Source organism: Polypterus senegalus, chromosome 14 (genome assembly GCF_016835505.1).
Source record: "Polypterus senegalus isolate Bchr_013 chromosome 14, ASM1683550v1, whole genome shotgun sequence".
Taxonomy (NCBI): domain Eukaryota; kingdom Metazoa; phylum Chordata; class Cladistia; order Polypteriformes; family Polypteridae; genus Polypterus; species Polypterus senegalus.
This window is the reverse complement of record NC_053167.1, coordinates 4,751,393-4,774,854: the sequence shown is the minus strand read 5'-3', so window position 1 is coordinate 4,774,854 and position 23,462 is coordinate 4,751,393. Positions and strand designations below refer to the sequence as shown.

Here is a 23,462-nt window from a genome sequence, read left to right as displayed (position 1 = left end):
CTGGCCCAGCCTTTGGAAACTTAAAGTTCATTTTCTTGCTTGGGCGGTGAATGAGCTGTCAGGCTTGATTCTTCTGCCTCTTCCATTATTGTACTGTTACACAAACTGAAATGTCGTAAAACACACACACACGCACACACACCTGAAGACCTGCCACTCCCACGTCTTTCGTTAAATAATGGGACCACTGAATACAAGGATCAACTCTTTTTTATTAACAGTTGTAAGTATTACCAACAACATCAAATTGTGCATTATTCAACTTTCACAGAGCTTTAAGAATAAAATCTACGTGTAATAAATTATTACATCAGAGAGAAAGCTCTCATGTAGAAAGTGCAGCTGCAGTGGCTGCTTCTGAGAGACACACACACTTTTCTTGAGTTAGAATACCTGATATGTACAGAGCTGTAACACTGACGAGCCAGGGAGCCATGCATGCTCAGTGGTGTAGGTGAAACCAGAACCTGTGCACAATTGCCAACACCTTGCCTTGTTGTACGGATTTCAAAATAACCCTAACCCTTCTCTTCATTTTTTTTTTTCCTTCTTCACCTTTTTGATATTAAGGTTCAATAAGTGGCAGTGGTCACCCTATACGCCACAATCAGCATGTCACCCTGCTAGCCAAAAACATTACACAGAAAACATTAGGTTTAAGGATAACAATGGCAAAACAGAAAAAGAAACGGAGAGAAAAGGGACAGCGGTAAATACAGTTGTGCCACTTGGCTCTTAAAAAAGCAGACAACAGATCAAGCTTTATTAAGGCTCGGCGTGCTTTACTGACAAATATATGTTGCGTTCACTTGTTATGAGGAAATATGAGTTTTTAGTGGGAAAGTTCATGTAGCGCACTTCTAACTTTGGTACTCTTTGTCATTTCTTTTTGCCACATGAAGTGTTAAAAAGTAAGCAGTGAGGCAGAAATGGTATTGTGCTGGCAATGAGCTTCCTTTGTTATTTTTATTTGGATAAAAAAAAAAAAATGAGGCCAAATCCTTCCTTTCTTTTTGCACAAATTTCAGCAGTAAAACCTCATATTTCTCCCAAACCGTCCGCTACAAATGCATGTGAACTGCACAAAGTGGGCAGAATTCGAATCACAAACTCCCATAGCATGTGAACGCCATGGACACCATTAGCATGTCTAACTTGTACTTCCCCTTGGCTGGAAAAGCTCAAGTTTCTGTGGTTTGCTAATCAAACGACAATGATAGCCGATCACAAGTAAGCTGTCTTACTGAAAATGTGCTAACTGAAACATAAAGATAAGGTCGCAAGAGTTGAAAGTCTGTCCCATCTTGCGGGACTGCTACGAATTGCTCTGCTTTTGGCATAGGAAAGCAGATTTTAGATGGACAGGAGCACGCACAAAATAAAATAAAATAAAGCTGATAAGCCGCCCCCTCCTACAATGCAGTGCACGTGGCACCGTGTCAAACTACAAGCGTGTTACTCTTACTCTACTAAAGCTACCTTTATGGCTTCTACTGAGCATCCATGAGTCCAGTATGAACATCCAGAGTACAACACGCTGCCAGTGCGGCCACAAGACGCCATGAATTTGCTTAACGCCTTATTGCTGATGTTCAGTTCATGCACTCTTCTTCCAAGAAGACAGCTGAACTGGACACTGACCACAAAGGTCACAGGAGCACCGGCTTCAGCCAATCGACTACAAGATACGTTCACAATGCTGAAATAGGCTGGACCAAGCACACTCTCGTACACACACACATACACACACACACACACACACACACGTTAAGAATCTTGGCACCAGTGTTATAAATTGCTACAATTCACAAAAATCTTTTTTTTTATTTTCCTAAGCAATAAATGATTTGAGAGCATTGACAGCACTGGAGCTCACGTTACAATTTTTTATTCTATATTGTTCAGACTATTCAACAAATAATATCAATTAAACTAATTGTAGTATTGTGTAAACATCTTTCCAATAACAAACAGGTTACTAATCTCCTTGAAATTTCTAATTTTTCAACCTTTGATTTTATTTGAGTTTTGGAATGTCACAACATTTTCTAACAATCAATTTAATTTCAGTAAGAAATTTTCAGTTAAACAAGTTAAAAGACCTGGGATCTGTTCTAGTATAGAAACATATTTCTAAAGTTCTGGAAATCTTTAGTTGATGTCACAAAGAGTGGCTGAGCATTGCCACCTAAATTTAAACAAGCAAGAAAAACAAAAAAAAAACACGTTTTTATTTAATAAATTTACTGAAAGAAATATTGCACTTGGCCTCTTCAGTGAAAAGCAGACCTGATCAAATATTTTAAGCTTTGAACAAGGACCATTAAATAGAGATACAACGCTACTTAAATGTGCTTTTTAATAGCAGCGACGGTGCTACGCAGGTGTACCCATCCCGCATGCAATCGATCGGCTCAAGAAAACATTCCAAAAACGCAAGCTGACAGAAGACTGCTAAGACCTGGAGGAGCTGATGCAAATTATTGCTTTTTTCCCTTAGAAATAGGTATAGTTTTTTTATGTAATGATAATCATAGTAAATACATATACAGTGTATGGAAAAGTAGTATTTCTTCCCAAAAGAGTAGATGACAAAATGTCATAAAGAATTCAAAAACGTTGGCGCAAAACACATGCAGAGCAGGTTAGAGATAATGGAAATACGAAAATTCAAAAGTCTTAATATAGTGAAAGTAAAGATCGCATTAGTGCTAACAAAAGGAAATTATTACTCAGGGAAGTAACGGAACAGCAAAAAAAGATTGAATATGTTGTTCGGATTTAAACTTTAAGTCGTAGACTTGTAGATCGTCTAATTTGTGTTGCCATCAGTGTCAGGGCATCAGGGAGGAAGTAATGTTTCTTCCCAATGAAGAGGCGTATCACATACGTGAGTGGCAGAGACGCAAAGTGGCTGGCGTGTAGCGCAAGCCAGGGGTTTGGCAAGCGAGGCCCCCTAGCATATATATATATATATATATATATATATATATATATATATATATATATATATATATATATATATATATATATATATATACTGTGCCCCTGCTGCATATGTTCCGGGGGAGCCACCAATACCTCCCCCGGGACACTTGGTGGCAGCCTCCACGGCCATTATTCGTTTCCCAGTCTCCCACGTGGCTCCATGGGACATGGAGTCCTCCACAGCCTAGTTGGGAGATGGGGTGGCCGCTAGGGGGTGCTGCCGAGAGCCAACAACCAGGTTGGATGAGTTATCAGCCCACTCGGAGGTGCAATCAGGGCCAGCTGGTCAAGCACCTGGAACACTTCCAGGTGGGCTATAAAACGGGCCAGCCTCTCTTCATTCGAGGCCAGAATCGGGAGGAAGAGGACGAGGTTGCCTGGGAGGAGTGGTGGTGCGAGGAAGGGTTGTTTGAGCTGTGTTTTGTGCTTTTGGAACTGTGTTTTGCTTGTGGGACACAGGGAAGACGTGCCCCACGGCTGAAGAAAACTAATAAAAGCCTGTTTGTTTTACACGTGCCACTGCATAAGTCTGTGCCAGGTCGGGCGCTATATAGCTCCTTTTACTATATATATATATATATGCCAATTTACATGTGCAGGCATACATGTACACATTCTCTACACGTTATTTATATGGATTCCATTTTCAAGGATTTTAATGTACTTTATATAACATTAAAAAAAATCAGTTGTTCACAATATGCAAGCATAATTTCTGTCTTCAATTTCTGTTTAATGTTAATGAGAATGAAATATACTCAGACCTACAAATGGCCTGGATTTCAACTTTTCTAATGGCTTTGCACTATAGAGTGCCATACTCTGGTTTGCTCAATGGGGTTTTACAGGTGGGCTCTTCACCCCTGGCTAAACCTGATGAAATGGGTTCAGAAGAGTAGTTGACAGCCTATTCTATCTACCTTTCTGCAGCCCATTTGTGTGGAGTGTGTTGTGTTCTGCCCAAGTAGGATATCTTTTTCTCAGGTGCTCCAGTTTTTCACTTGTATCCCAAGGATGGGTGAGCACTGGGTTAACAGGTGGTTTCAGACAGACCCATGTGTGAGTGGGCTATTCACTGGACTGATTAGGGTTAACCAGATTTGAGTAAAAAAAAATGTTGGTCTGCCAGCATACTGCATACTGTATATATTCATGTATAAGTTGGGTCTTGAAACCCGAAAAATAGATCATAAAATCAGACCCCGGCTTATATGCCCGTTCAAAAAATGTGACACTTAATTTTATTTTTTTTTACATCTTCTTGCCTCATTCAATCTCTCACCAGTTTCTCAGATGCATCGAATTTTGTTGCAGCAGCGCAGTTACCAATTTCTTTCACTTCTTCAACAAGGTTTAATTTAAAACCAGTTTCATATTTTGTTCTGATCAAATGTTTCATCGTATATAAGGGATGCTCTTATGACAAAGGTGTATGAGGGTGTGAGATACACAAAATACAAATCAGTGCAAATGTTGCTTTAGAATAGTTCAGGTATTACCGTGTGGTCACATAGGCACAATAGAGAGAGAGAGAGAGAGAGCGAGAGGTTAGGAGCACACGCTGAAAGAGCGAATTGCTGCACCCACATAGAAAAAAAGGCCGTGTGCTCTGTGGTTATTCTCTCAGGTGGGTGTTAGCATATCGTAATCTCTTGGACCAGCAGCATAAGTTTTCAGCATTAAACTTGTATGACTGACATTATAAAATACCAGAAATTATATGGTAAAATCAAGTCCCGACTTATCCGCGGGAGAACTTAAACGCAAATATATATGATACTTGTGGTGTTTATCCATGTCCGTTATATGGCAACTTTCAATGTACATCTCTGTATATCACCCTCATCCGAATGGTTGTATACAGGTCTTTTACTTGAAAGGGCAAATTCACTCAAATGACAAAGGAACCAGCAGTTCTCCATTTAGCTTGTCTCCATTTACACCTGTGTGTGTTTATCGTGCACTATTTGGTTTAATGAAGTACAGTAAAACTTTGGATTGCGAGTAACTTGGTCTGCAAGTGTTTTGCAAGACGAGCAAAAAGTTGTAATAAATTTTAACTTGATAAACGAGCGAGGTCTTGCAGTAAAAGTTGTACATATACGCTTTGTCTGTCGAGTGTCACGTGATCACAGCTAAGATAATGATTCTTCTCTCTCTCTCTCGCTGCAGGATTGTGGGTAATCGTCTCCCTTGCTCGTATGAACATATACTGTTTACTATAGCATTGTGACCACATGTGTGTACGTAAAGCATTTTTTAAATTTTGTGTCCAAGTGCTGTGACTGTTATCTTTAGTAACTGTACTGCAACAAAAATATTTTTTAGAAAAGCACCACCCGAATAAGTCTGTATCAGTGCGAGCGGTGAATCTGTTTAACAACATTGCAATGTCACATTCCCACGAAATCCTCAAAAGGAGGCAAAGGCAACTGTCATTGGATAGGTTCCTTGTTAAAGTCACAAAAAAAGAAAAAGATTCCAGTGAGCCAACAGACAGCAATGATTCCGTTAGTCGTCCTACACAATAACCCTCCTCCTCCTCCTCCTCCTCCTCCTCCTCCTCCTCCTCCTCTCTCTCTCTCTCTCGTCTCACTCACACCAGCCACGATTCTTTTCAAAAGTAAAGTGCAGGTTAATTTGTTTTATGTATTTTTACTTTATATTTTGTACTAATCATTTTTGTATGAATATTTTTGGATTGTGGAACCAATCATCTGAGTTTCCATTATTTCTTATAGGGAAATTCACTTTGATATACGAGTGCTTTAGATTACTAGCACATTTCCGGAACGAAGGAAACTGAAGTGGAAAAAGTGAGGGATTGAAAATTACTCAACCATTTAAGGCTGTAAATCTTTTGGGATGATAACCTTAAAAAGAAAAAAAAATATATATGATATAAGAATGACCTGACATTGCAGAGCTTAAACCCATAAAAGCCATAAAATTAAATAAGACCTGTTACTGGCAAGGACTGTTTTCTAATTAAGCAACTGGTTTGGAACAAAAACCTGTAGCCACTGCGGCCCTCCAGCACCAACATTGCTCACCCCTGCTCTTTCTTTTGTATGCAAACTTTACAAGATTTCAATTTTAAACTTTTAAAATTGCCAGCCCCCACATTCCCACCACCCTAATTGTGCTCTTTATCTCACTATATCAATGGTTGCCTTCACTAAGTCACTAAAGTAGAGCACTTGGCTACCTGAACAAATTAAAAATACAAGGAAAAAATGTCAGCACGTCACAGTTATCAACAGTTCAAATGTCAAATCATAAACATCCCTCTATTCAATCTTTTTGAACTTTTTGGATAATATTTATATGTCGCATCATAACAAATACCTCCATCTTTAATCTGCCTGAGTCGCATGTTCACAGTTCAGTGTAAGAAAACAGCTGACGAGAACATGCCACTTCCAACATACAGTGATTGAATTTACTGGGAAGAAGGAAATTCCCAACAGTGATGCTGAAGTGCATATCGTTATGCCTGGATGGGTGCTAGCATTATCAAATGATAGGCAAAACATGTTAAAATGGGGAAAACGGTCATCACTCATCAGTGGTCACCTGAAAGGTTCTTGTAGAAATAAAATAAAAAAATCAATGAGCTCACCAGAGAGCATCGACATCAGACTATCACAGAAATGGCACGGAAGACAAGCTTGTAGAAGGAATTCATTGCATGTCGGTGCAAATAAATGGAACTATTAGTTACAGTACTGAGTATATCAGTTTTATCAAGCATTTCTTAATAATTCTAGTATGCGGATTACTTTTGGTGTGATTCATGGGTATTACCTTAACGGGAGTGTTGAGAAAATATAACTGCAAGATCTCAAGTGATTTCATGTGAACCTTAATCAGTTCACCCTGCTGAATTAGCATGAGTCGCACTCAGTTCCAATGGGAATTTAAACCCCCTATGTATTGTGTTGTGTGTAACAGCAGGGCTGTGAGGGTACGGCAGCACTTTGATAAGGGCAACATTTTCATGGAAGAGTATTTGTTTAACCCTTTAAACTCACCCTCATTTATGTTCGTTTTCTGCTACTTTGATTTAACTGGCTATAACGTCATCATGCTTCATTCAATATTCATATTATACCCCTCAAAATAAACTTCATATGTTTGTCTTTTTACATCTGGAGAATTAGTTAAGTTGTATGCATATGTTTCAGCAGAATAAGTTGCAAAATTCAGTATTTTTTTTTTTTTTTTACCAAATGGTAGTCTTATTTGCACAAGTGTTAGAATAAGCTTCCAAACACTGTAAAAGTGTCAGTAAATATGTGAGGGAAAAATGGTTCTGAAATATCTACAAGTAATATTTCTAGTTTTACTGTTTCGAAGCAGTTCAAAAAGCAGGATAATTTTTTTCTGTCTTTACTGTTTTCAAATAAGTAATCATAGCATAAATCTCTCTGTTATATAAAAAATCTTTCAATGCAATGAGTCTTAATAGGGGACGAGACGAGACTTTTTGGAAAAGATTTTTTCAAGTCCCGCGAGATGAGAATATTGCCACGAGATTCTTTCAAGTCATGTCCTCCTATCAACCATTTTCAAATAAGAGCACGGTACTCTCAGATCTCAGTCTTGTGAATGCTTTTGCCAGACACACTTCCTGCACTCTCAGCTCTTATAAATTTAAACGTTTTCCTCATTTTGAGTTCTCAATTAAAGAAGATGTATTATGTCCAATTCTTATTGAAGAATTTCATCACGAAGGGTTATCAACAGAAAAATGAGTACACGGGCAATCCTAGCACCAAGAAACGATGAAGTCAAACGAGTTTACGTCAAAAATAGACTATGCTGAAGCAGTTTGTGATGATTGTGCGTAAAATGAAAACAACAGCTTACAATATCCCGTAGAATATCTACAACCGTTAACACCGTCCGGTCTTCCACCACACGAAATACTGTAGAAAGAAGGATGTATCCAAGAAAGGTAATGTAGTACATCTTTCTCAGATAACATTAGACACAAAGGAGATCTTGATATGCCAATCGTATTAAAACGTTAACAGTTTCCTGTTAGAATAGCTTTTGAAAGACAATTAACAAATCTTAGAGCCAAACATTCGAAAAAGTCGTTTTATTTAATAGAGAGAAAGAAATGAAATTCAATCACGACCAGTTATATATCACGTTGATGCAAATGTAACTCTTAAAATGAAAATTAAAATCTGTTTAAATTGTACATCTGAATCCCTATACGTGAGCGGCAGAACCGCAAAGAGGCCAATGCGTAGCGCTGGCACGGGGGTTGGCGAGTGAAGCGAGGAAGGGGGCAAAGCCCACTAGTATCCATTATTGAAGACCCATGGCCTACATATCATTTTGAAGGGATGATCTAACTCTGTCAGAATGTTTATATTTGGTAAAGAAATTGCAATATGGATCCAAATTACAACAGCAATAGTTACAAGATTCAAAAACATCTTTACAAAAAAAATGAATAAGTAAATAAATGCAATTCTGAAATGTAGAAAATGGAAAATGTAGAAAGTGGAATGTGGTGTCACTTGAAAACACCCCTCTCATTTAATATAGAACAGTGTGTCGATCAGATTATACCCAATTGAATAAGGATGATCAAGAAAACTACTATTTCTGAGGGAAGATGTCGCTCTGTTACACCAGTTCACCCATCTTTGAGTGGTATCGAGGTATGCAATATGGCATGTTAATGGCAAAACACTGTACTTTAACTACAGCAATGAGCAAATCAATGAATCTATGCAGTTCTTAAAAAATTGTGCATTATAGTCCAGTATCGCCAGCAGGTCGAAAAGAATGGGGCTGAGTTTAAAGGGTTCATATCACAAAATAATATTACAAAAAATAAGAGTTAACTATGAATCTCAAGAATTACATACGCATTCATGATGTCTGATTTATATACTACCTTTTAAAAACTGTGAGAAATAGTTTCACGTAAAATTGTTTAACTTTCACATAGTTTCCACAGTCGAGAATCAAAATGATGCACTAACATGTTGAAGCCAGAGGTTGGTGTGAGATATTGCTGTCATGGTTTTCACATATTGTATTGTGCATAACATGAATGATCGCTTATTCAAATTTTGTTAATGTCTTTTGTGATGTTACTAAGGTGTCAGTGGCACGTTGCATGCCTGTTAAATGTCTCTTAAGTTGGCAGCGCATGTGTAAAGGTAAAAGGGCAAGCGCTTTTTAGCTAGCTGGACGGAGTTTCAAAGTGCCAGAGTATTTAGAGTAGCGTGCGTGTGAAGTGCAATGCAGTCGAGTTTAATTTCACAATTTGTATTGTATGTGGATTAAGTGTTTCATCTCATGTTTAGTAAAGGTAAGTGGGATGAAGGGGTGGCATACACGTCTTTTGCCTTATTTAACACGCCAGCCCTATTTATATACTGTGCCATATGTAGATTTTATAGTAAAGAGGGAAGTGGGTGTGTGGGAGAGTTTAGAAGATTTGTGAAGTATAGTAAATTCTTGTAAATTTAAATCCTGTGGGTCTGATTTCACTTGCATATATCATTCATTGTGGTCTCATAACGTTTTGTTCTTGAGCTGCCTATTTATATGCTCTCTGTATAGTTTAGAGAATGAGATATATTTATTTCCTGTCATGCATTGCAAATGAAAAAATCGGTGTGGTCTAAAATAGAGTATCATTCCTCCTGGAGCTGAAATAAGCAGCCCCATATCATTCTAACATGAATGCTGACTTTTTGAACATTAATTGTGCATGGTGTTTCTAAACACTGCAGCTCCCTGTAGTTCTAATTTGATTTCCCCATCAGCAGAAAAAGAAAAGAAGGGAAAGAATCGCTTTTTTTGCTTTTTTTTTTTTTTTAAATATATACATAAATATATAAAACATTTTGACTCTGACAGTTACTGTGACATTTGAAATCCCCTCCAGGTCTGCAGCTCAGCTGTCAATAATGAAATCCTCAGTGCTGCACCACAGTCTTCTGCCTCAATTGTCATGCTTCTCATCAGTGGGTTTCTTCAAAATACAAGAACATACTGCATGCTTATTAGTACTACTGCTATTACTGATACTACCCTAACAAAGTTCTTCTTGTCTAAGTTGCTGTCTCTTTCTAAATATACATCTAACCTCAAGAGAGTTAGACTCAGTAAAAATAACCTGGAAAATTAAAACATTCATTGTGGCCCAATGCCACCAGTGTTAGCCCATTTCACAGAAAACATTCCAACACCCAAACCTACCTGCTCTAATGTCTGCATGCGACCCATTAGGGGCTCTGTGACTCAATGTTCCTGGAGTAACCATGGCAAGTGCATACAAGCTTCTCTCTCCCTTCACAAGCAAGGAGGCCACGGCTATTTAACTGCATTCAGACTACAACATTTGTTCAAAGTGCTCCTCCTGCAACGTCTTCATGGGTGCGTCTTAAAAATGTATCCCCCATCCCGCCCCATTTCTGATTCGACAGCCTGGCTGCCACAACATAAAGACACTTGCTGGTAAATTGGCACAGTTAAAATGCAACATGGGCCACTGCTCATGCTGATCCATGTTACAAAGACACCAGCTGAAAGAGTCGTTGTGGCCAGGCCACAGAACAAATTACAAACAAACAAGAATTGAACAAATATTCAAAGAAAAACGCTCTATTAATTAAACAACACTGTGTTTAGCTTATTGTTTATCGATACATATTGAATAATTCCTGATGTTATATTTTTAATTGGAAGAAAGCTCGTCTACAAAGAGGTTCCCTACATTTATTCTACATCAATAAAAAGACACGCTTGCAGTTTGAGATATTAATCACCTCTGGCGTCAGTCAGACAGTGAGGCAGTCACTCCAATACTCAAAATACAGCAAAGTGCGCCCAGATATTAAATCACTTAACCTCATCTAAGAGCCTGCAATCAGAGCAGCATTGGGATTGTCCAAGTCCAGGGGCTGCAGGTCTCTCCTTCTCTTCTCTTCCCTCTGCACCCGGTGAACAGGAGGACTTTGGAGAAACCAATCAAGCATGCATCGTGCTAAGGAGCTAAGTCTCCGGCGCAGACAGAAACACATTAAAAAAGGAGTCCTCAGCTTCTCTGCACTGTTAGGATCGATCACAACAGGGGCTCACTGTACTGTCCAAGGACAGCTGCGATGAGTGGCGGATGAGGGGAGCCATGGTGGGGTCCACCATTGAAGAGGTGGGGAAAAGCTTATACCAACCAATCACTAGGCTCGACAGATCCAGCTCTTCTAATAAGATCCGGGCAACCCCCATAAAACACTTGCGATCCATTCGGCCATAATTTCCCCAGACAATGACCTATTGGAACAAAAAAAAAATGGCAGAGTGAGGAAAAGGACACAGAAGATTAGTTGCCATTTATAGTTGTCTTTATGTACCAAAGACTTAAATAATCACTTTGATCCTCTCTTTGCTGCTGGCCAAACCCACCAATAGATGCCTATTGTTTAGTACCGAAGGAAATTAGGTACTGTATTGAGTCATACAATGAAGACGTCAAAATAATACATATTGTCACCACTAGAGAGCTCTCTTTTACTGTGGCCCTAACCAGAACAATGTCAGAAAGACCAACGTTCAATAAAGGCTTGCTTAGAAAAATCAAAATAATGCAAGCATAAAAGAAAATGTGAGAATGTAAGGTAAACAATGATTAACAAAGAACAATAAAAACTCAGTGCCTGACGCCTGTTGTGAGTGGAAAATAACACCAGGGGTCAAATTGCTAAAACTTGTGTATGAACAAAAAGAGGCTCAAAAAGTATGTACACAGCTTTCCCGACAAACATTGGGATTTATAAAAGAAAACTTGATGGGAGTACGTACATAATTTTATGGCAGCGCTCATCTGTCCTAATGCAACATTTCAGAGAAACGGGGAAAATGATGACACCCTTGATCAAGTATGGAAATGCAGCCAGACCAATTAACTAGCGACTTGCATAGAATAATTCATACCGTGGAGCTGTTATTAGAATATGGGTTGACGTGACAAAGATCTAAAACCACAAAAGTGATTAATTTCATTTAAAATGTCTAGCGCTGCATATTTGCACTGAAGTGTTTTTGTTTGTTCATCAGTTTATATTCCCTACCTGTAGATAGATAGATAGATAGATAGATAGATAGATAGATAGATAGATAGATAGATAGATAGATAGATAGATAGATAGATAGATAGATAGATAGATAGATAGATAGATAGAAAGTGTGGCGGACGGCTGGGAATCCTGCCCAGTCGGGGATGCCTAGAAGGACCGAGAGAGGGACAATACCTCTCCTGGACCATAAGAAGGCAGCCACACTGGTCTGCATCGGGGCCATGGGATCAGAGCTTAGAAGCTTAACCCTTATGGGGCCCGTGGCCACCACCAGGGGGCACCAAGAGGATTATGGAGCCCTGGACTGCAGCACCTCTGCCACACCAGGAAGTGCCGTCAGAAGATCATGGTGAACCACCTGGAGAACATCCGGGGTGTTATAAAAGGGGGCACCTCACGCCATTAGAAGAGCCAGAGTCGGGTGGAAGGTGGACGAAGCTTGAGAGGAAAGGAGAGGAGGTGGCATAAGAAAAGAAGGAAAGTAAAGAAAAGTGAAAAGGAACTGAGTTATTGTGGCTGTTTGGTGCTGTGTTGTGTGTAGATGAGAAGGAGAAATAAAAGTGTGTGCTTTTTAACATTCGGTGTCTGTCTGTCTGTCTGTGTAAGGGAGCTGTATATCCACGATAGATAGATAGATAGATAGATAGATAGATAGATAGATAGATAGATAGATAGATAGATAGATAAATAACAAACCTGACCATTTTTATACAAAGACTGCCTGCAGTTCTCATGGAGATCGGTTGAGTCATTTGGCGCACTGCACTCAAGGAGAATGCCTCTTACGCTAAACTGCTGCTCACCTTCATAGCACCGTCATTTATTTTATGTTGAATGACTGTTATGACTTTATAATGTAAATATTAGTAGAGGATCTCTCAGCCTGGTACAAACCAACACTGTTCTTTATTAGTATGTGTCTGTGCCAGAAGATGTGTTCAGAGATTTTCGGAGACTGGCTGAACAGAATGACCGACCAGGCAATGGAAGATGAGCTCATTGAGATGGGTACTGTGACACTGCGTGACTAGTGAGACCTCAGTGGATGAGATCAATACAGTGGGGAATAAACTATCTTGAATGAGGATGAGCGAATGATCTCTCTGAAGTAAGGGAAGACACAGTAGGACAGTCACAAATCAGTATAAAGATGCCGGAATTCAAAGGATGATTGATGTGACAGGACAAAGGTCCTCCGTGTGAGGAGTGGTGAGACAGCAGAAGGTGAGTGGGTGTTTGATAAGAAACATCCTGCATAAGTGTTATTAATTAATAAAGATTGTGTTAATAATCTTGAGACTTAGGGCCAAAAACATTAGACATGCATTAGAAGTTGTATTACACCATACCTGAACAATCTTGCCCTGCGGACTTTCAGAAAACACGAGCACCTGGTTGTAAAGGGGGTTGAGTGATTTGCGAGCAGATTTTGTCTTCTTTTTGGCAACACAGACCCCATTCTCCAGCAGGTAGACTTTTATATAGGCAGCTGTAAGACAACATCAAGACAAAAATTATCAAGGAGAAATGACACCATTGTTACTAATTTACTTCTAAAGAATAAAATGTCCCTGCTTTGTGCCTGAACTACAGTTGCACAGGTTCAAGACTTGCAGTGTGTGTGACATGTTAGACCAGGGGTGTCGAACTCCGGTCCTGGAGGGCCGCATTGGCTGCAGGTTTTCATTCTAATCATCTTCTTCATTAGTGACCAGTTGTTGCTGCTAACTAACTTCTTTTACTTTAGTCTTAATTCACTTGACTCAGGTGCCTTAGGTGTTTCCTTTTCCTTAATTATCAGCCAAACAAAACTGAGACACAAAATAAGCCTTCACGTGACCAGGTCATCTGTGCTCATCGCACAATATCTGAAAATAAAGAAAGGTGAAGGTCTCTGTAAGGTTGATCTCTCAAGCCACCAAAACATTTTGATGGTGTTCTTAGAAAAAAACGGATTATCAACTGTTTTGGAAATATCTGCTGTGGCAGAATGAGAGCAGCAACAAGCCAACCGGTTTAATTAACAGCAAGAATAGGCTTCTCAATAGGAAACTAGCTGGAGTTTGGCGTCTCAGTTTAGGTGGTCATCTGTTGGCTCATTTTACATCTCACTTCTATTTGGCTTTCATTTAATGAAGAAAAGAATCAATCCAGAGGAGTGACTCCTTAAAAACAGGGCTGCTAATAATGAAGGGAAAAGAAGTTAATTAACAGTGAAAACTGCTCGCTGATTAGGAAAAGGGTTAGAATGAAAACCCACATCCAATGCGGCCCTCCAGGCCTGGAGTTAGACACCCCTGTGTTAGACAGTGTGGTACCATGGCTATTATCAATCACTACTCCATTTATAATGCGCTGCATCTTCATCTTGTAAACTGCCTTAGATAAAAATGGCAGAAAAATATTTCCTAAGTTTACATACAGTTAGTATGCACAATGATAAGTGCTAATGCAGAAAGAGTTATTCTTATTTTCAAAAAGCTTTCCTAAGACAAGAGCAGATGTTGTAAAGAAAGCCTGGCATCGTGATGCAGTCACAAGGTGGTCATAAGCAGAAGGAGTTTATTTTTGTTTCATGTGTATTAGCAAGAAAGGAAAATGGGTAGGATGGAGGTTAGCACTGTTGTGTGGGTGGGTGACTGACAGCTCCTTGCCATTACTTGCAAATCTGGGCAGTCTGAAATACTGTAAGTGAAGAAAGAAAAGGCTAATAAAATAAACTGCACATCAGATGCAGAATCTTTATAACTCTGAGCCAGTGCTTGACAAGTCCAGCTCAGGACAATAAGCCCAGTGTGTGGAGCGAACTCCACCAACGTGAAAATGCTGGATCAGTCACAGACATATTTAGCTCTATCATCAACCCCTACTGCTGGAATTGAAAAGGAAAGCACATTGAGCCCCATGAGAAGACTGGCATTTTCACTTCCACAAGTCCCCAAGGTGTTTGTTTCTTCTGTGGATATGCTGGGGCTCCAGAGCTGAGCTTTGTATAGCAATGGCTGAAAACTGAAAGCGTGATGCTTTTTTTTTTTGGCAAGCCACATCTTTCATATTTGCCTTGGGTAGAATTGAAGCAGAAATGAAGAAAATGAAAATCACTGCTCAGGTCCATGCTGCTCAGAGGAGCAGATGATGAATAGACTGTGTGTTTTTACAGATCCATTGTAGTTTAACTGTTCCAAATGTAGTTATGCACAGAATGCAGGATCCATCATAGGTCAAGACTTCTCACATGGCCCTCACCACATCAGGCTATATTATGTATGTGCAGAATCTATTACTGTAAATGGCCAGAAAGTACCATCATAGTCTGGACAATAAAATGACATTTACATCCTAGAGGTTTCCAGAATAGTTGTGCGTTTATGAGCCAAAGAGAAAGGCAGATGTTAGTAAAACACGCATGTAACTGTGTGAGGTTATGGCCGCTTGCTGTAACATCTTGAACTTCTGAATTGTTTTTCTGTTGTTATTTGTGAGGTTGTTTGTCCAAAATATCCCAGTAAGCACCAAATGTGGTTACTAAATATCACTGGAGTAAAGTCTCCGCTTATAAATATGTGGGTAAGTAAGTCAAATTCCCCATTAGACCTTTATGAGTGACTGAACCTCCTTGGGGTTTAGTCACTCCACATAATGCTCAAAAGGTGCAGGAGAGCCATAATATTATGCTAGCAAGGCACAGATGATTGTCAACAAGCATTTCTGCCAGCGGCCACTTCAGAACAGGCAATCCACCTAAATCTAAGCATGTTTTGGCCTGGCCAGTACTTGGATGGGTGACCATTTAAGAAAACGCTTGGGTTGTGGCTAAAAGAGGTGTGGGTGAGGCCATCAAGGGGAGCTTACCCTTTGGTCTGCGTGTTGATCCCCATGTCCCAGTGCAGTGACAAGAACGCTGCTCTTTAAAAAAAAATAGGTTCTGTTCCTCGGAAGGAATGTATAATTAGTGTCCTGACTCTCCATCGGTGGCATTAAAGATCCCTGGGTAGCATTTGTAAACAGTTGTGTGTACCTGATGACCTGCCTAGATTGCACATCGTAGCCTCATCCATTCTGACCCCATAATCATCCCCATCCCTTATTGGCTAACTATCTCTTTCACATCTATTAGCTTATGTGTGGTGAGTATACTGGATCAAATATGGCTTCCATCACATCATCCAGGAGGATGCTTCACAATGGTGGTGGTTGAAGTGTCTCCCTATTTTCTATGCAAGGTACTTTGAGTGTCTAGAATAGCTATAAATTAGTTTAACTGTCTATCTATCTTCTGGTTTTGCAAATAAGCAATCATAGGACCTCAGCTTGGATGAACGTTCACAACCAACAGCTTGATCTGTTTCAGCTAGTCCTCCTTAAGGCTGGACATCTTATACAGCAAACAGCTATCCAACTTGATCTTGGATCAAAGAACATAGAATGAATAGTTCATGTGACAGCGGAGCAGGTTTATGCTTTTTATTAGCAAACATTAGTTCACTGATCTGGAACTTATCTCTGGACCTGGAGCCTTTACAATCAAATGATAAACATTTTGCTTCAGGACGTATCTTCTGTGATCATATCACCATTCTTCACCCACAGTCTACATGCTCAAAGGCACTCAGGTCACTTTATACTACAGTCAGTAAGTACCAAATCTAAACACAGCATCATCTCTGCTTTTATGAGTGACTGCAGCCATTGCAATCTTAATAAAGTCCCTCAAGGGAGGAAAATTGGTCATTTGCTCCATTACATGACCGCATTTCTAAAATGACATCCTGCATGTTTGCTTATTCTGACACAGAGACTGAAGACCTCTTTATTGTTTTTATTTTATTTTATTTTAGATTTTTTTTTTTTTTTCCTGCCGTCTGGAGTTTTTTTTTTTTTCTGTCCACCCTGGCCATCGGACCTTACTTATTCTATGTTAATTAATGTTGACTTATTTTTGCTTTTTACTGTGTCTTCTATTTTTCTATTCTCCATTTTGTAAAGCACTTTGAGCTACGTTTTTTTTGTATGAAAATGTGCTATATAAATAAATGTTGTTGTTGTTTTAGGTCAATTTAAACTGACCTATTGTGTCTCTGAACAACTTTCATTAACATTAACCAATAATCCTCATGTTAATACCTGCACTATTCATTGGGCCTTTGCACTCTAGATTTCAGAGGCTGGTGCGAACAAAACCTCCCTGAGAGCTGATCCATTTGGCTCTCCATATTACATTCTTTAAACCTGTTCTGACTGGACTGTAATTACATCCTATCACTATTACAAGTGTGCTATTGGCAAAGAAACCTCCAGTAATTTATTCAGTGATCACCACTTTAACACTCTTACCTCTGTCCTTTTAAATATTTTGAAATGTTTCTATTGGAAAAAATATAATGTATCATACCTACTACACTAGATCTGCTCTTGAGGTATAGCAGGTCACTGAATGATATAATCTTTCAAGAATTACTGTACTTGAGTTTAGAATTCATTTTTTGGTTACTGTTGTGGATAACTAATATGCCTGAGGATTATTGTGAGCAAAGAGAATGAAGAGAAGGTGAAATAAGACCCAAAAGGCATCGACAAAGAATGAACAAGAAGTCAAAGCCAGGAAGACAGTAAAACAGAAGGACGCGGACAAGGACGAAGATTAAATCTTTTAGGGCGGATGTCAACTTTTGTCGACACAAGGGGTTGAGAAAGGATATCAGAGGCAGAGGGCAGACCCACTTTGCTCGGAGGACTGTTAGACTCGTTGACTTATTTATTTTTTTATGTATTGTTGCTGAATCGGACTCTGACTTATCGAACTCCGATTTTGATACAAGTGATCTGGCGATATAAAATGAAAGTCAGGTACTTGCATCGGCTGACTGGTTCTCGGCTGATTATAGTGGTGGACACGATTGTGCAGCTATGAAAACATTCGCCTTGGGAGGACTACATAAACCTTCATCTGTGGGAGACAAGTTGGCAAATGGACTTCACCCAACAACGTGGCCTGCTGGTGGACACAATGGATTAGCAGCCGCTTGATTACTTCAAGCCGTTTTTTTAAAAAGTGGCTTCCAGCTTATGAGTGATGGGACAAACACGTATGAAATAAGTAGGTGAATATGCCTACTGTAGGGGCTTCTGGAACATAAAACAGAGTGACATTTGTCATAAATAAATATTTTATGATTGATTTATGCATGAAAACTTTGCTTTGTGTACTTTTTAGAAAACTTAATAAGTGTTGTACTGAGAGATAGAAAACTAGCACAGTGCACATATCAAAATCCATCCATCCATCCATCCATTTTCTAACCCGCTGAATCCGAATACAGGGTCACGGGGGTCTGCTGGAGCCAATCCCAGCCAACACAGGGCACAAGGCAGGAACCAATCCTGGGCAGGGTGCCAACCCACCGCAGGACACACACAAACACACCCACACACCAAGCACACACTAGGGCCAATTTAGAATCGCCAGTCCACCTAACCTGCATGTCTTTGGATTGTGGGAGGAAACCGGAGTGCCCGGAGGAAACCCACGCAGACACGGGGAGCATATCAAAATCTAGTGCTGTAAATGGGGAAGTCATTGAGACTCTTATCAAAAGGAAAATGCAAGACAAAAACTGTAGTTGAAGATACAGAGCCTAATGATCAGAAAACAGAAGGCTTTTTTAAAAAACAATCGCTGGCAATGGTTGAGACTGAAGACTTCTATACTGGCTTGAGTCAATTTTAAGCTAACCTACTAAGTCTGTGCCCATCTAGCTGAACTACTTTCATTAAGATTAATCCATAATCCTTATGTCAATACTTCCATTTTTCAACTGGATTTGCTCCATAGATTTCGGCGACCTTTTAACCTGTCATGCTAATAACGGTAGATGTTGCGATCTTCAACACCACGCCTCACTAGCAAACGGGAATTGTATCTTAGCAATAGGATTCACGAAACAGCAGCGCTCATGTACAAAACTAAATGCCGTTGGAAACGGTGTAAAATAATTTCAAGAATTAACTATCGAATCCAAAAGCTGATTTCAGATTTGAATTCACCATGCATCAAAACCTACCGTGGGTACAAAATGTCCAAGTTAAACATGACAAATTTTTCATAAAAAATTAAAAACGAAATTAACTTAAAAAAATAAAACATAATACAAGGACCTATGTAGAAAAGTACCTAACTATCACAAAGACTTTTTGGTTGTCAGGAATCTTAAACCTGCTGCGCCATATTTATACCGGATATACCAGAACCATCACCAGTCGTGGCTCCCTCAGTAACAGGAATGGGATGACACCATGGCCATGTAAACAAAAAAAAAAGAAATCTTAAAACAAAAAAGAAAGTAAAAAATGATGTCAAAAACAAAATCCCAAATAAGGAAAACAAGGTATGTATGGGGCGGCACGGTGGCACAGTGGTAGCGCTGCTGCCTCATAGTTAGGAGACCTGGGTTAGCTTCCCAGGTCCTCCGTGTGTGGAGTTTGTATGTTGTCTGCGTGGGTTTCTGGTTTCCTCCCACAGTCCAAAGACATGCAGGTTAGATGCTTTGGCGATCCTAAATTGTCTCTAGTGTTTGTTTGGTGTGAGTGTGTGCCCTGCAGTGGGCTGGCACCATGCACAAGACTTGTTCCTGTGTTGGCTGGGATTGGCTCCAGCAGACCCCATGAGCCTGTGTTAAGATTTAGAGGTTTGGAAGATGACTGACTGACTGATCTTTATATGTAAGTGATTAAACACTACAGTTATTACATGTTTAGTTAAGCACAGTTTGAAATATTATAATTATTGCTTTTCAAATTGCTTTATTGTTTTTCAGACTGCCAGTTTGTTTAGAAAGGCAGTGTTGTGGCATGAGAGCCACCATAAAATTGAAAGTTACGATTGCATGGTATGTGGCATCGTGTGGGCAGGGCTGTAGCTCTTTGACAAAACTCGCCATTACGTTTTAGTTAGACCCTGTTTGTTAGAAGGAAAAATCACTTCATTGCTTTGACCTCAATTCCCTACACGTGAGAAGAGTAGCAAAGAGCAAACAGCCTCTAAATCGTCATCAACCAAAGCAAAATACTTGGCAGACGAGGTTTTGAGATTATCACTGAATCAGACTCAGATTTTGATGCAAGTGATCTGGAGATGGATAACGAAAAGGTGTACCAGCATTACCATCAGATCGGTCCCCAGCTCATCATGATGCTGAACACATTCATGTACCTGATGCACCTTTAGCAGCGTTCACCTGGGAGGACCGCTGCTTACAATGACAGACTGCATCTCACTGCCACCACCGCTCACCTTCCACATAAAGACAGCCGGCCCACCGTGCATCCCTGCTGGCCATCGAGGCACCCCCAAACAGGCACACACAGCAGCAGACATTTTACGTTGATTTATGTGTGAAACCCTCACTTCACTAGCTTTTCAGAAAACAATATTCAGCCCTCAAAGATTTAAGATGAAAGCCAAATCAATGTATTTCTGTCTTTGTGATAGTTTAGACAAGTTAGTGTATAGACCTTTGGTTTTGTTTAATGACTTTTAGTCTTACTCTTATGAAGATCTGCATTTCTGGTATTCTGACCATTCAGCTGTCCCTGACTATGTCTCAGTCTGCTCCTTGCAGTTTTCATCCATCTGCTAGTTTTATATTTCTTTCTTCTCCACCATCAGGGCACTTACATGCTCCAGGCAAATCAGAACACAGGCTCTGTAGAAGATCTCGCACATTGGAATTTACTTTATTGTTTACAGCTCAGCTCTTAATCCAAATGTCTGAGTTAAGCCTGTTACTCAGAACACTAATTCTGTGCTCACCGGTTTCAAAGTTTGGCTCAGCTCAGTGTTGTTCTTATCCTACTATTGTATACTCTCAAACCCATGATGTTGAACCTCACCACATGAAATCCTACTAATTATAATGTGTCTGTGTATGAAGAGGACGCTAAAAAACACAGTTTTTGGTGCCAAGCTGACCACGCTGGTTTAATTTGAAAAGCTGTTTTCAACTTCAGCAAACACAGCATCTTATCACCCTCCCTTGGTTACTGAAGGCATATTAGAGTATCACAAATTCTCAATAGTGCACAGTTGCACTTCTGGTGCTCTTCTGTACAAATGTAGCATTAAGTGACTCTTAAACCAACACTCGACCTTTCTGCAAATGATAAAAATAAAAAATTTGCATCACAAATCCGGCAAACTTTTACGTTTGTACCACTGAGAATACCCTCAAAGGCTAGATCGTGGCTCTGTGAGGTCGCACATCCGTTGATAGTTAGAAGGTTCCTCAATGCAGTATTTCTATGGTAGAAAAAAAAATCTAGGAAGTGTTCTAGCCATCATTTGAAGACAGTTGCCTTTAGGCACTGCCACACCAAAAGCTCCAAGCATGATCAAGGACTCCAGTCATGATCTGTTTATACTCCTTCAGTCTACGGAATGACACACACGGATTGACTCAGAGAGTTTCTACCCTTAGGCTGTAAGTATTTTTAAAAACATCCTGCACCAATAACACTTTTTCTATTCAGGTAGCTCTTCATTATGCTGAACTCCATATTTGTATTGTCCTCCTGTCTCTTGCCTGCTGCTGCATTGTTGATTTTATTAGTACTGTCTTTATTACGATTGCTATTTTCTTTTATGAGTCCCCTTGTGATTGCCCTTGTGCCTATGGCAATAAGATTGAACTGGTACATGAAAGACAGCATTTGCTAGAAAGTCAGCGATGACCACATCTCATCTCCTTTTTGTAACACCAGTAAGACTTTCTTCTAATTTGAACAAATAATATGACTTTTTTTGTTATTGTTGGCAGCTTCAGTATGTTACAAAATGTTTTTGTACTGCATAATAAATAACAAATTAGGACAAAAAGACAAGGTTTCACATTGTCATGCATGCATATCACAGGGCCACCTTCCAGGTTCTTCCCAGCTATGTAATACCACCGCCAGCTGAGGGTTAGGGTTAGGGGTCTCTGCTGCTAGCTGTGTCATCTTCCTTTACCATTGACAGTGCTGAGAAACTGTTCAGTGAGGACAACTGACTCTGCCCCTTTCAGTCCCAGGACCTTAAAAGATCAGCTGCCCGGAAGGACAGCAATGGAGACAGGGCTCCTGCAATCCCAGAAAAGAAACCTTGATGCGCTCTTATTTGAGGCACCAGACTGCGATATTTTTATTTGTACTCACGCCATTGAGAGAGGTTTAATTTTTGTTTCTCAAGTACACAGGGAAAGCTGGGTTGTCACCCCAAAATTTATCTTACCTTTCAACCCATTATTCCCGTGGACGAGCACAACATTTATAAATTTACAGTGTTAAACATAATGAGCAAGCATGTGAGTGATGAGCAGATAGGGCTCGGTGGCCACTTCTGAACCTGGATTCCCTTAAAGGACGGCAGCAGCACATTTCAATTCATAGTGCAAACTAAGACATTTTGTTAGGTTCCCTAGCTTTAAATGATTCTCCTGTCTTACCTGGTGCCGTTTTGGAGCCCGGCTTAGGGGTTAAGCCTCTAGCCTGAATGATTTCCACCTCCAGCTGCCCACTCCTCTCCATTAGTCCAATCTCAACATCTCCTGGTAAAACAGAAGTGACCCATCGGTTAAAATACATTGAGATAGCATTTGGGACAACTTATTTATGCAATGTGTGTGTAAACCCAGAATTGAATTCGGTCAGTATTTTTTTCAACATTCAATATTAATCTGCCTCATAAATTTTTAATATGTATTCCTATTTAAAATTAGCATACTAAATAGCAGCCAGCATGGATTTATGAAAAGAAGATCTTGCCAAAAGGATCTTTTAGACTGAGCAGGCAACTGCAACACTGGTCAAAAACAAAGCATACGACAGAATTTACTTAGACTTTCAAAAAGCCTTTGACTCAGTCCCAAACCAAAGATTAATTCTAAAACTGGAAGGTGCAGGCATCAGAGGTAACCTACAAAACTGGACATCAAGTTGGTTAGCTGACAGGAGACAAAGAGTACAGATAAGAGGAGAATGCTTCATGTGGAGTGAGGACCTCAATGGAGCTTCACAGGAATCTGTCCTTGGACTGTTACTTGTTCTGATTTATTGAATTTGGTATAGTTAGCAAAATTATGACATTTTCAGATGATATTAATAATACAGAAATGGTAGACACTGAGAAGGCAGCAAAAAAAACCAAAAAAAAATCAGAAAGATCTGGACAAGTTTCAGAATTTAATGAGCATTTAGAAAATGCAGTTTAATGTAGAAAAATGCTGCTCATGTGAAAAGGAACATAGGTTATACAGTTGTGCTTGAAAGTTTGTGAACCCTTTCGAATTTTCTATATTTCTACATAAATATGACCTAAAACATCATCAG

At 39.6% G+C, this 23,462-nt stretch overlaps 1 protein-coding gene across 3 annotated transcripts in view; it reads right to left on the bottom strand.

Moving 5' to 3' along the window:
• The window catches only part of rims4 (regulating synaptic membrane exocytosis 4), a 178,553-nt gene that overhangs the window by 13,619 nt on the left and 141,472 nt on the right, over positions 1-23,462 (bottom strand). For 2 of the 3 annotated variants that reach the window (XM_039735411.1, XM_039735412.1), the window contains exons 4-6: positions 22,580-22,681; positions 13,451-13,590; positions 8,139-11,298 (exon numbers count right to left, since the gene is read on the bottom strand). In XM_039735411.1, coding sequence (XP_039591345.1) covers positions 11,080-11,298; positions 13,451-13,590; positions 22,580-22,681 — 461 coding nt within the window. In that variant the 3' untranslated portion in view covers positions 8,139-11,079. Of the gene's footprint in view, positions 1-8,138; positions 11,299-13,450; positions 13,591-22,579; positions 22,682-23,462 lie in introns of those variants that run through there. The other variant, XM_039735413.1, reaches the window with a different exon arrangement.